This window comes from Bombina bombina, chromosome 11 (assembly GCF_027579735.1).
Source record: "Bombina bombina isolate aBomBom1 chromosome 11, aBomBom1.pri, whole genome shotgun sequence".
Lineage (NCBI taxonomy): Eukaryota > Metazoa > Chordata > Amphibia > Anura > Bombinatoridae > Bombina > Bombina bombina.
Genome location: NC_069509.1, coordinates 77,373,179 through 77,387,813, shown reverse-complemented (window position 1 = coordinate 77,387,813; position 14,635 = coordinate 77,373,179). Strand labels below are relative to the sequence as shown.

Sequence of the window (14,635 nt, the reverse complement as noted above, 5' to 3'; positions counted from 1 at the left end):
GCCCCTAATAGCGTCAGCTATAGGGTACATCTTCTTAAAAACGGGAGGATAGAAGGGAATACCTGGTCTCTCCCATTCCTTAGCAATAATCTCTGAAGTTCTCTAGGGAACTGGAAAAACATCAGAATAAGAAGGAACTTCTAGGTATCTGTCCAACTTACTTAATTTCTCTGGAGGAACCACTATTGAATCACAGTCGTCCAGAGTCACCAAAACCTCCCTCAGTAATAAGCGGAGGTGTTCAAGTTTGAACCTGAAAGAAATCACTTCTGAATCCGTCAGTGGTAAGGCACTTCCTGAATCAGAAAGTTCACCTTCGGATAGGACCTCCAATTCAGAGCCCTGGGAGGGTACGTCTGAGATCGCCATCAAGGTATCAGAAACTGCATTGACCACGTGGTTTTCCTCCCTTTTGCGCTTGCCTTGAAATATGGGAAAGGAAGATAACGCATCAGAAAGTGTAGAAGACATAACTGCAGCTATGTCCTTTAATGTGACCGCCGTAGAAGCTGAAGAAGTACTTGGCACCGCTTGAGCGGGCGTTAAGGGCTGTAACGCTTGGGGAGAAAGCTGCGGCATACTCTGCATCTCATCGGTAGACTCCTGAGAAGCATTAGCTTTGGGCAACTTTTTATCAAAGAAAATTTGTTCTCTATATTGTAAAGCCCTCTCAATACATGAGGGACAAAAAGTAACAGGAGGTTCCACATTAGCATTCAAACACATGGCACATGTAACATCTTGGATATCTTCCGAATCCATGATAACAAATAGCAATGAAAAAAATTGGTCTTGGCTCCTTTAAATGATCTATAATTTATGGCCCAAGAAAAACTATACGTGTACAAACATTAATGTAAACACTTGTCAAAACTTCCTGAAAAACAACAGGATACTGTGTCTTTAAAAAATAAAACGTCTAATAATTTTTCGGCATTGAATAATCTGATATCCAAATTCTATGTAATGTGTCTTAATATTGAAATAAATAACACCTCTTCGCCTCAACAGCTCTGCTAAGGCGCCTACCTGCCCCCACGGTACACCGACCACTCTAGCAAAAACTCCTGAATGTGTCACAGAACGCTAAAGACCGCCTGCTTGTCTAACCATGCGGTCTTAGCTTAACACTTGAGCTGCGATGAGGATCACTGAAACTGCGGGACTCTGGAGCAGTAGTCACTGCGCGGCTTCTCTACTCAAGCGCGCCAAAGTTAACTCCGCCCTTTGTGGGCATCGCTCAAAACCATCCGGCTAAGATTATAGTAAAAATACCTAATCGCCGTTCATGCACAAATGTAGCCCATAAAAAAGCATAGCCCTATACCGGAGCCTCTCTGTATAAAAGCTCCGTTCAAATATAGCCCCAGCGTCTTGCCCACAGCACCTATAATCAGCGACTGACAGGAGAACCCTCTTACTGTAAAGAACCCATGTCCCCCTAGTCCCAGCATGACTGCTGTAACAGTGTCGGTTAGCAAAAGCATGTGAAACCATCTGTTCAATAGGGGAGTCCTTCCCAAGAGATCCCATGGTCCCCACATATAACAAATAAGTGCATAGTCGATTCTGAGATAATATGGCCCAGAAATAAAGACTTAACTTACCTTGCTGCTGTTCGACAGCATGAATGTTCCCACAGGATCCAGAGGTCTTCTCCCTCCAATAGCCCTGTGGACACAGATAGGGCCTTAGTTAATATCTGCTAAGACCATCATCAGAAGGGCAGCACTCAGTATGGGAGGCGCAGTGAGAGTTTTGTCCCACCAGTTCCCATTGCTTTAAAGCCACCTGTAGCTCTACTCTAGAGGCTGACAAGGAATACGGCTACACCCTATAATAAAATAGCACTCACTGGTACCATTTTAAAAATAACAAACTCTTGATTGAAGAATCTAAACTAACACCTTACTTTACCTCTTCCTATCACTAACACAGGCAAAGAGAACGACTGGGGTGGGAGGGAAGGGAGCTCTATATATACAGCTCTGCTGTGGTGCTCTTTGCCTCCTCCTGCTGACTAGGAGGCATTATCCCACAAGTAAGGATGAAATCCGTGGACTCATTGAGTCTTTAAAAAGAAATACATTTCTATTTGTGGCAAAAAATGCACGTTTGATAGTATATATATGAATTCAGCATAGCTTACATTTATGCATGACATATTTTTTTTCTATATGCAGCAAAGTAAAAGTGCTCTTCAAGTTTACCAAGGTGGACAGTCGCCCCAAAGAGGACACCCAGAAACTTCTCGCCATCCTGGGAGCCTCAGAGGAGGACAATATAAAGCTTCTCAAATTCTGGATGACTGGACTTAGCAAAACGTACAAATCCCATCTCATGTCTAGTGTACGCAGTCCAACTTCCTCTGAGTGTCGGAACTGAGACTCGCACACGATTCAGCAGGCTCTGACCCAATTATGTCAATTCTTTATCAATTTAGTGTGTATATTTATTTAAAGGAACATTGTACTCATGCATTATTGTTTATATGAAGGATCAGATTTTATACATGTTTATTATTGTGCCTGAAAAAATGTGAAGTAAAAATTAAATTGAAACTGATACAGCAGCATCAGTCATTTACTTTCTTCTAATGCTGATTGGTGGATAGCAACTCTTAAAGTGACAGCTTAGTACAACTGCAGTACCATGGTCACTACTCACTGTGCTATCATTTTCCCTCCTGTGTTTGCAGATTTCTTTAAAGCCATCCTCTTAGTTTTACCCCTTACTGGTGCTGATCTTCATACTGTGCGGCACCAATTTGGTGCTTTTGTAGTCTCACACCCTGTGACAGACATGGGGCACATTTACAGATCAGTGACGTTGCAGGCTTTATGAGAGCTGTATTATGCACTTCAGGTTAGTGTGTATACAGAGTGGGAGCTTTACATTTTTGCATTGGCTGCATTCCTCCATTTTATTTATGTGGCCTTAAACCTCCCGCTATTATGTGTGTGCTAACCTGAAGAGCACAATACAGCTGTTAAAAAGCCGGTATCAATGATCTGTGAATGTCTGCCACTTCTGTCACAGGGAGCAAGAATACGTGAGATCCAAGATGGCACAGCCCATTATGAGAATAAAGAACTTCACCAACCGGCACCTGTAAAGAGTTAAAATAAGAAAATGGCTCTGCAGGCACAGAAGAAAAAATCAATAGCATGGTGAGTAGTAAACATTCTGTTATGTCCAGCAGTTTAAAGGGACATTGTACACTAGATTTTTCTTTGCATAAATGTTTTGTAATGATCCATTTATATAGCCTATCTGGGAGTGTTTTTATAACAATGTACTGTATAGTTTTGCTTATTTTTAAATAACGTTGTGCTGATTTTCAGTACGGCGCCTATAATGTTCCTTATCATTGGCTGATAGGTGGAAATGCCCATTTTACCTTTTAGCCAATAAGCATTAGTAGGAAGTCCCTATCAGCCAATGATTGTTAGGAAGTACCTGTCAGTGACCATTGGTAGGAAGTGCACAACTGACACTGCAGTATTAGTTTCAATTTTTTTTTTTTCTTTTTCAGGCCAAAGAATGTGTCTTTAACTTATGGAGAATGTCTGCTTTATTTACAGAACTACCTGGTTGATCAAGTAGCACAGTTTATAATCACAAATCTAATGGTTATTATATCATACCAAAATATAACAAGTACAGCTACAGAGAAAAATAACAAATTCAGCTGGGGGGTTTTCCACAAAAGAAATGGACCTTTTTAACGTGTAATTTAATATTTTTATTTTATTTTAAGAGTAACTTATATGCTATTAACATTGTCCTTTAAACTACCAATTTTATCTTCACTACTTGATGGGATATGCATTGTGCATCATTATGTAGATTGTTACATGTGAAAAAATAATAAATATTTTTGTAAACTAAAATGTTCAAGGCTACAAAATGTATGGGACCATGAAAGTCATATATCTCGTATGCTGCATCCAAAGAGAGTGTTTTATATCATGTATTACAGTTGTATGTTCCTGTGTGTACTAAAACAGCGTTTTTTGTTGTTGTTTTTTTTATATATATTTTTATTGAGGATAAATAATACATTTCTTTCATGTAATTAGCAAGAGTCCATGAGCTAGTGACGTATGGGATATACATTCCTACCAGGAGGGGCAAAGTTTCCCAAACCTCAAAATGCCTATAAATACACCCCTCACCACACCCACAAATCAGTTTTTACAAACTTTGCTTCCTATGGAGGTGGTGAAGTAAGTTTGTGCTAGATTCTACGTTGATATGCGCTCCGCAGCAGGTTGGAGCCCGGTTTTCCTCTCAGCGTGCAGTGAATGTCAGAGGGATGTGAAGAGAGTATTGCCTATTTGAATTCAATGATCTCCTTCTACGGGGTCTATTTCATAGGTTCTCTGTTATCGGTCGTAGAGATTCATCTCTTACCTCCCTTTTCAGATCGACGATATACTCTTATATATACCATTACCTCTACTGATTTTCGTTTCAGTACTGGTTTGGCTTTCTACAACTTGTAGATGAGTGTCCTGGGGTCTACAATAGATTTACAGGATGCATATCTGCATATTCCGATTCATCCAGATCACTATCAGTTTCTGAGATTCTCTTTCCTAGACAAGCATTACCAGTTTGTGGCTCTACCGTTTGGCCTAGCAACAGCTCCAAGAATTTTTACAAAGGTTCTCGGTGCCCTTCTGTCTGTAATCAGAGAACAGGGTATTGTGGTATTTCCTTATTTGGACGATATCTTGGTACTTGCTCAGTCTTCACATTTAGCAGAATCTCATACGAATCGACTTGTGTTGTTTCTTCAAGATCATGGTTGGAGGATCAATTTACCAAAAAGTTCATTGATTCCTCAGACAAGGGTAACCTTTTTAGGTTTCCAGATAGATTCAGTGTCCATGACTCTGTCTTTGACAGACAAGAGACGTCTAAAATTGATATCAGCTTGTCGAAACCTTCAGTCACAATCATTCCCTTCGGTAGCCTTATGCATGGAAATTCTAGGTCTTATGACTGCTGCATCGGATGCGATCCCCTTTGCTCGTTTTCACATGCGACCTCTTCAGCTCTGTATGCTGAACCAGTGGTGCAGGGATTACACAAAGATATCTCAATTAATATCTTTAAAACCGATTGTACGACACTCTCTGACGTGGTGGACAGATCACCATCGTTTAGTTCAGGGGGCTTCTTTTGTTCTTCTGACCTGGACTGTAATTTCAACAGATGCAAGTCTTACAGGTTGGGGAGCTGTGTGGGGGTCTCTGACAGCACAAGGGGTTTGGGAATCTCAGGAGGTGAGATTACCGATCAATATTTTGGAACTCCGTGCAATTTTCAGAGCCCTTCAGTCATGGCCTCTTCTAAAGAGAGAATCGTTCATTTGTTTTCAGACAGACAATGTCACAACTGTGGCATACATCAATCATCAAGGAGGGACTCACAGTCCTCTGGCTATGAAAGAAGTATCTCGAATTCTGGTATGGGCGGAATCCAGCTTCTGTCTAGTTTCTGCGGTTCATATCCCAGGTATAGACAATTGGGAAGCGGATTATCTCAGTCGCCAAACGTTACATCCGGGCGAATGGTCTCTTCACCCAGAGGTATTTCTTCAGATTGTTCAAATGTGGGGACTTCCAGAAATAGATCTGATGGCCTCTCATCTAAACAAGAAACTTCCCAGGTATCTGTCCAGATCCAGGGATCCTCAAGCGGAAGCAGTGGATGCATTGTCACTTCCTTGGAAGTATCATCCTGCCTATATCTTTCCGCCTCTAGTTCTTCTTCCAAGAGTAATCTCCAAGATTCTGAAGGAATGCTTGTTTGTTCTGCTGGTAGCTCCAGCATGGCCTCACAGGTTTTGGTATGCGGATCTTGTCCGGATGGCCTCTTGCCAGCCGTGGACTCTTCCGTTAAGACCAGACCTTCTGTCGCAAGGTCCTTTTTTCCATCAGGATCTCAAATCCTTAAATTTAAAGGTGTGGAGATTGAACGCTTGATTCTTAGTCAAAGAGGTTTCTCTGACTCTGTGATTAATACTATGTTACAGGCTCGTAAATCCGTATCTAGGGAGATATATTATAGAGTCTGGAAGACTTATATTTCTTGGTGTCTTTCTCATCTTTTTTCCTGGCATTCTTTTAGAATTCCGAGAATTTTACAGTTGCTTCAGGATGGTTTGGATAAAGGTTTGTCTGCAAGTTCCTTGAAAGGACAAATCTCTGCTCTTTCTGTTTTTTTTCACAGAAAGATTGCTAATCTTCCTGACATTCATTGTTTTGTACAAGCTTTGGTTCGTATAAAACCTGTCATTAAGTCAATTTCTCCTCCTTGGAGTTTGAATTTGGTTCTGGGGGCTCTTCAAGCTCCTCCGTTTGAACCTATGCATTCATTGGACATTAAATTACTTTCTTGGAAAGTTTTGTTCCTTTTGGCCATCTCTTCTGCCAGAAGAGTTTCTGAATTATCTGCTCTTTCTTGTGAGTCTCCTTTTCTGATTTTTTTCCAGGATAAGGCGGTGTTGCGAACTTCTTTTAAATTTTTACCTAAGGTTGTGAATTCCAACAACATTAGTAGAGAAATTGTGGTTCCTTCATTATGTCCTAATCCTAAGAATTCTAAGGAGAAATCATTGCATTCTTTGGATGTAGTTAGAGCTTTGAAATATTATGTTGAAGCTACTAAGAATTTCAGAAAGACTTCTAGTCTATTTGTTATCTTTTCCGGTTCTAGGAAAGGTCAGAAGGCCTCTGCCATTTCTTTGGCATCTTGGTTGAAATCTTTAATTCATCATGCTTATGTCGAGTTTGGTAAAACTCCGCCTCAAAGGATTACAGCTCATTCTACTAGGTCAGTTTCTACTTCCTGGGCGTTTAGGAATGAAGCTTCGGTTGATCAGATTTGCAAAGCAGCAACTTGGTCTTCTTTGCATACTTTTACTAAATTCTACCATTTTGATGTGTTTTCTTCTTCTGAAGCTGTTTTTGGTAGAAAAGTACTTCAGGCAGCTGTTTCAGTTTGAATCTTCTGCTTATATTTTCAGTTTTTTTCTTTATAAGATTTAAACTTTATTTTTTGGGTGTGGATTGTTTTCAGCGGAATTGGCTGTCTTTATTTTATCCCTCCCTCTCTAGTGACTCTTGCGTGGAAGCTCCACATCTTGGGTAGTCATTATCCCATACGTCACTAGCTCATGGACTCTTGCTAATTACATGAAAGAAAACATAATTTATGTAAGAACTTACCTGATAAATTAATTTCTTTCATATTAGCAAGAGTCCATGAGGCCCACCCTTTTTTGTGGTGGTTATGATTTTTTTGTATAAAGCACAATTATTCCAATTCCTTATATTTATGCTTCACACTTTTTTCTTATCACCCCACTTCTTGGCTATTCGTTAAACTGATTTGTGGGTGTGGTGAGGGGTGTATTTATAGGCATTTTGAGGTTTGGGAAACTTTGCCCCTCCTGGTAGGAATGTATATCCCATACGTCACTAGCTCATGGACTCTTGCTAATATGAAAGAAATGAATTTATCAGGTAAGTTCTTACATAAATTATGTTTTTTAACAGACATAGGTTGCAAATTACAATCACCAATACTTATATACATTGCATGTACAAGGAAGTAAAATGCCCTTAATATAGAACAACCTTTCTCCTCATTTTCTCCCCTCATCTTAGCTTTTTAGATCACTGTTGGATCCTAGATATGACAACCATACTTTGTAGGGGTTTAGGGATAAGCAACAAAAACAATAAAAATAATGCATCTCTGAAATAATAATGCTGTAAAGACGTTCTTGTCTTTAAATTATAAAATAAAAGATGCATAAACCTTAACTGGGAACTCCTTAGTTGTATATAAGCATAAGCACAATTGAGATTAAAAGCAGGTCCTAAATATTGGGTAATAATAATGATAGATATCTAAACATACCTCCATTAACTCTGCGGTTTGCATCAACATAATCTTAATGGAGCATATTTAGTTGTCTTGCACCTCTATTAAAGTACTTTATAGGGCTGTGTATTAGGTGATAGTTACTATATTCTATGTGTCAATGGATTTTCGTAAATAAGTGGGTAAGAGAGATAATGAAATGCTCCAGTACTCCGATTACTTGTGGACAGTGCATCACCTGAAATCCGAAAGTCCTTATTTGAATTATATATTATTGGATGCTTCCCCAGGGGCCCCAAAACAGCATTTGGTTTTATGCTTGTATACTCAGGAATCATATGGTGGAATCACACAATTCATTTATTTAAAAATTCAGAGTTCCAACGTTTCGGCCCCAACATGGGTCTTTCTCAAGGTAACTCATACATGTCCCAAAGCCCCTTTCTTTCATGTAATTAACAAGAGTCCATGAGCTAGTGACGTATGGGATATACATTCCTACCAGGAGGGGCAAAGTTTCCCAAACCTTAAAATGCCTATAAATACACCCCTCACCACACCCACAAATCAGTTTTACAAACTTTGCCTCCAAGGGAGGTGGTGAAGTAAGTTTGTGCTAGATTCTACGTTGATATGCGCTCCGCAGCAAGTTGGAGCCCGGTTTTCCTCTCAGCGTGCAGTGAATGTCAGAGGGATGTGAGGAGAGTATTGCCTATTGAATGCAGTGATCTCCTTCTACGGGGTCTATTTCATAAGGTTCTCTGTTATCGGTCGTAGAGATTCATCTCTTACCTCCCTTTTCAGATCGACGATATACTCTTATATTTACCATTTCCTCTACTGATTCTCGTTTCAGTACTGGTTTGGCTTTCTACAAACATGTAGATGAGTGTCCTGGGGTAAGTAAGTCTTATTTTCTGTGACACTCTAAGCTATGGTTGGGCACTTTATTTATGAAGTTCTAAATATATGTATTCAAACATTTATTTGCCTTGACTCAGAATGTTCAACTTTCCTTATTTCCAGACAGTCAGTTTCATATTTGGGATTATGCTTTTATTATCATATTTTTCTTACCTCAAAAATTTGACTTTTTTCCCTGTGGGCTGTTAGGCTCGCGGGGGCTGAAAATGCTTCATTTTATTGCGTCATTCTTGGCGCGGACTTTTTTGGCGCAAAAATTCATTTCCGTTTCCGGCGTCATACGTGTCGCCGGAAGTTGCGTCATTTTTTTTTACGTTATTTTGCGCCAAAAATGTCGGCGTTCCGGATGTGGCGTCATTTTTGGCGCCAAAAGCATTTAGGCGCCAAATAATGTGGGCGTCTTTTTTGGCGCCAAAAAATATGGGCGTCGCTTTTGTCTCCACATTATTTCAGTATCATTTTTCATTTGCTTCTGGTTGCTAGAAGCTTGATGTTTGGCATTTTTTTCCCATTCCTGAAACTGTCTTATAAGGAATTTGATCTATTTTGCTTTATATGTTGTTTTTTCTCTTACATATTGCAAGATGTCTCACGTTGCATCTGAGCCAGAAGATACTACAGGAAAACCTCTGCCTGCTGGATCTACCAAAGCTAAGTGTATCTGCTGTAAACTTTTGGTAGCTATTCCTCCAGCTGTTGTTTGTATTAAATGTCATGACAAACTTGTTAATGCAGATAATATTTCCTTTAGTGATGTACCATTGCCTGTTGCAGTTCCCTCAACATCTAAGGTGCAGAATGTTCCTGATAACATAAGAGATTTTGTTTCTGAATCCATAAAGAAGGCTTTGTCTGTTATTTCTCCTTCTAGTAAACGTAAAAAGTCTTTTAAATCTTCTCTCTCTACAGATGAATTTTTAAATGAACACCATCATTCTGATTCTTTGGACTCTTCTGGTTCAGAGGATTCTGTCTCAGAGATTGATGCTGATAAATCTTCATATTTATTTAAGATGGAATTTATTCGCTCTTTACTTAAAGAAGTACTAATTGCTTTAGAAATAGAGGATTCTAGTCCTCTTGATACTAATTCTATACGTTTGGATAAGGTTTTTAAAGCTCCTGCGGTTATTCCAGAAGTCTTTCCTGTTCCTAATGCTATTTCTGCAGTAATTGCTAAGGAATGGGATAGATTGGGTAATTCATTTACTCCTTCTAAACGTTTTAAGCAATTATATCCTGTTCCGCCTGACAGATTAGAATTTTGGGACAAAATCCCTAAAGTTGATGGGGCTATTTCTACCCTTGCTAAACGTACTACCATTCCTACATCAGATGGTACCTCGTTTAAGGATCCTTTAGATAGAAAAATTGAATCTTTTCTAAGAAAAGCTTATCTATGTTCAGGTAATCTTCTTAGACCTGCTATATCATTGGCTGATGTTGCTGCAGCTTCAACTTTTTGGTTGGAAACTCTAGCGCAACAAGTAACAAATCGTGATTCTCATGATATTATTATTCTTCTCCAGCATGCTAATAATTTCATCTGTGATGCCATTTTTGATATTATTAGAGTTGATGTTAGATTTATGTCTCTGGCTATCTTAGCCAGAAGAGCTTTATGGCTTAAGACTTGGAATGCTGATATGGCTTCTAAATCAACTCTACTTTCCATTTCTTTCCAGGGAAACAAATTATTTGGTTCTCAGTTGGATTCTATTATTTCAACTGTTACTGGTGGGAAAGGAACTTTTTTACCACAGGATAAAAAGTCTAAAGGTAAAAACAGGGCTAACAATCGTTTTCGTTCCTTTCGTTTCAACAAAGAACAAAAGCCTGATCCTTCGTCCTCAGGAGCAGTTTCAGTTTGGAAACCATCTCCAGTCTGGAATAAATCCAAGCCTGCTAGAAAGGCAAAGCCTGCTTCTAAGTTCACATGAAGGTACGGCCCTCATTCCAGTTCAGCTGGTAGGGGGCAGGTTACGTTTTTTCAAAGAAATTTGGATCAGTTCTGTTCACAATCTTTGGATTCAGAACATTGTTTCAGAAGGGTACAGAATTGGTTTCAAGATGAGACCTCCTGCAAAGAGATTTTTTCTTTCCCATGTCCCAGTAAATCCAGTGAAAGCTCAAGCATTTCTGAATTGTGTTTCAGATCTAGAGTTGGCTGGAGTAATTATGCCAGTTCCAGTTCCGGAACAGGGGATGGGGTTTTATTCAAATCTCTTCATTGTACCAAAGAAGGAGAATTCCTTCAGACCAGTTCTGGATCTAAAATTATTGAATCGTTATGTAAGGATACCAACGTTCAAGATGGTAACTGTAAGGACTATATTGCCTTTTGTTCAGCAAGGGAATTATATGTCCACAATAGATTTACAGGATGCATATCTGCATATTCCGATTCATCCAGATCATTATCAGTTCCTGAGATTCTCTTTTCTAGACAAGCATTACCAATTTGTGGCTCTACCGTTTGGCCTTGCTACAGCTCCAAGAATTTTCACAAAGATTCTCGGTGCCCTTCTGTCTGTAATCAGAGAACAGGGTATTGTGGTATTTCCTTATTTGGACGATATCTTGGTACTTGCTCCGTCTTTACATTTAGCAGAGTCTCATACGAATCGACTTGTGTTGTTTCTTCAAGATCATGGTTGGAGGATCAATTTACCAAAAAGTTCTTTGATTCCTCATACAAGGGTAACCTTTCTGGGTTTCCAGATAGATTCAGTGTCCATGACTTTGTCTTTAACAGACAAGAGACGTCTAAAATTGATTACAGCCTGTCGAAACCTTCAGTCTCAATCATTCCCTTCGGTAGCCTTATGCATGGAAATTCTAGGTCTTATGACTGCTGCATCGGACGCGATCCCCTTTGCTCGTTTTCACATGCGACCTCTTCAGCTCTGTATGCTGAACCAATGGTGCAGGGATTACACGAAGATATATCAATTAATATCTTTAAAACCGATTGTTCGGCACTCTCTAACGTGGTGGACAGATCACCATCGTTTAATTCAGGGGGCTTCTTTTGTTCTTCCGACCTGGACTGTAATTTCTACAGATGCAAGTCTCACAGGTTGGGGAGCTGTGTGGGGATCTCTGACGGCACAAGGAGTTTGGGAATCTCAGGAGGTGAGATTACCGATCAATATCTTGGAACTCCGTGCAGTTTTCAGAGCTCTTCAGTTTTGGCCTCTTCTGAAGAGAGAATCGTTCATTTGTTTTCAGACAGACAATGTCACAACTGTGGCATACATCAATCATCAAGGAGGGACTCACAGTCCTCTGGCTATGAAAGAAGTATCTCGAATTTTGGTTTGGGCGGAATCCAGCTCCTGTCTAATCTCTGCGGTTCATATCCCAGGTGTAGACAATTGGGAAGCGGATTATCTCAGTCGCCAAACGTTGCATCCGGGCGAATGGTCTCTTCACCCAGAGGTATTTCTTCAGATTGTTCAAATGTGGGGGCTCCCAGAGATAGATCTGATGGCCTCTCATCTAAACAAGAAACTTCCCAGGTATCTGTCCAGATCCCGGGATCCTCAGGCGGAGGCAGTGGATGCATTATCACTTCCTTGGAAGTATCATCCTGCCTATATCTTTCCGCCTCTAGTTCTTCTTCCAAGAGTAATCTCCAAGATTCTGAGGGAATGCTCGTTTGTTCTGCTAATAGCTCCGGCATGGCGTCACAGGTTTTGGTATGCGGATCTTGTCCGGATGGCATCTTGCCAACCATGGACTCTTCCGTTAAGACCAGACCTTCTGTCTCAAGGTCCTTTTTTCCATCCGGATCTGAAATCCTTAAATTTAAAGGTATGGAGATTGAACGCTTGATTCTTGGTCATAGAGGTTTCTCTGACTCCGTGATTAATACTATGTTACAGGCTCGTAAATCTGTATCTCGAGAGATATATTATAGAGTCTGGAAGACTTATATTTCTTGGTGTCTTTCTCATCATTTTTCTTGGCATTCTTTTAGAATACCGAGAATTTTACAGTTTCTTCAGGATGGTTTAGATAAGGGTTTGTCCGCGAGTTCTTTGAAAGGACAAATCTCCGCTCTTTCTGTTCTTTTTCACAGAAAGATTGCTATTCTTCCTGATATTCATTGTTTTGTACAAGCTTTGGTTCGTATAAAACCTGTCATTAAGTCAATTTCTCCTCCATGGAGTTTGAATTTGGTTTTGGGAGCTCTTCAAGCTCCTCCGTTTGAACCTATGCATTCATTGGACATTAAATTACTTTCTTGGAAAGTTTTGTTCCTTTTGGCCATCTCTTCTGCTAGAAGAGTTTCTGAATTATCTGCTCTTTCATGTGAGTCTCCTTTTCTGATTTTTCATCAGGATAAGGCGGTGTTGCGAACTTCTTTTGAATTTTTACCTAAAGTTGTGAATTCCAACAACATTAGTAGAGAAATTGTGGTTCCTTCATTATGTCCTAATCCTAAGAATTCTAAGGAGAAATCATTGCATTCTTTGGATGTTGTTAGAGCTTTGAAATATTATGTTGAAGCTACGAAATCTTTCCGTAAGACTTCTAGTCTATTTGTTATCTTTTCCGGTTCTAGGAAAGGCCAGAAAGCTTCTGCCATTTCTTTGGCATCTTGTTTGAAATCTTTAATTCATCTTGCCTATGTTGAGTCGGGTAAAATTCCGCCTCAAAGAATTACAGCTCATTCTACTAGGTCAGTTTCTACTTCCTGGGCGTTTAGGAATGAAGCTTCGGTTGACCAGATCTGCAAAGCAGCAACTTGGTCCTCTTTGCATACTTTTACTAAATTCTACCATTTTGATGTATTTTCTTCTTCTGAAGCAGTTTTTGGTAGAAAAGTTCTTCAGGCAGCGGTTTCAGTTTGAATCTTCTGCTTATGTTTTTTGTTAAACTTTATTTTGGGTGTGGATTATTTTCAGCAGGAATTGGCTGTCTTTATTTTATCCCTCCCTCTCTAGTGACTCTTGTGTGGAAAGATCCACATCTTGGGTAGTCATTATCCCATACGTCACTAGCTCATGGACTCTTGTTAATTACATGAAAGAAAACATAATTTATGTAAGAACTTACCTGATAAATTCATTTCTTTCATATTAACAAGAGTCCATGAGGCCCACCCTTTTTTGTGGTGGTTATGATTTTTTTGTATAAAGCACAATTATTCCAATTCCTTATTTTATATGCTTCGCACTTTTTTTCTTATCACCCCACTTCTTGGCTATTCGTTAAACTGATTTGTGGGTGTGGTGAGGGGTGTATTTATAGGCATTTTAAGGTTTGGGAAACTTTGCCCCTCCTGGTAGGAATGTATATCCCATACGTCACTAGCTCATGGACTCTTGTTAATATGAAAGAAATGAATTTATCAGGTAAGTTCTTACATAAATTATGTTTTTATATACACACCCACATATACTAACAAGTACAGGATTAGCTACCAGAGTGACTATTACCCAGATGATTCAGGGCCGAATACGAATTTGCATTTTTTTCCCCTGCTATTCTCCACTAAAATAAATAAAATGGTTACACTCTAGATTAATTGCCTATACTTCATAAACTCAGAGCTACACAAAAACATAAATTTGGGAAATTGCAAAATGTAATTACAGAAAACATGACAGAGACAATTATGTATTTAAAATGAATATAAAGTTGAATGAACAAGTGCCCGGTTTTTAAAAATAGGGGCACTTTCGTTCATTAAACTTTACATTTCAGCGTTTTTTAAAAAAAAACAACATAATTTATGTAAGAACTTACCTGATAAATTAATTTCTTTCATATTAGCAAGAGTCCATGAGCTAGTGACGTA

At 39.3% G+C, this 14,635-nt stretch overlaps 1 protein-coding gene across 2 annotated transcripts in view; it reads left to right on the top strand.

Moving 5' to 3' along the window:
• The window catches only part of LOC128642290 (folliculin), an 84,086-nt gene extending 80,193 nt beyond the window's left edge, over positions 1-3,893 (top strand). For both annotated transcript variants that reach the window (XM_053695007.1, XM_053695006.1), the window contains exon 12: positions 2,184-3,893. In XM_053695007.1, coding sequence (XP_053550982.1) covers positions 2,184-2,385 — 202 coding nt within the window. In that variant the 3' untranslated portion in view covers positions 2,386-3,893. The remainder of the gene's footprint in view (positions 1-2,183) is intronic.
• The last annotated feature ends 10,742 nt before the right edge of the window (positions 3,894-14,635 follow it).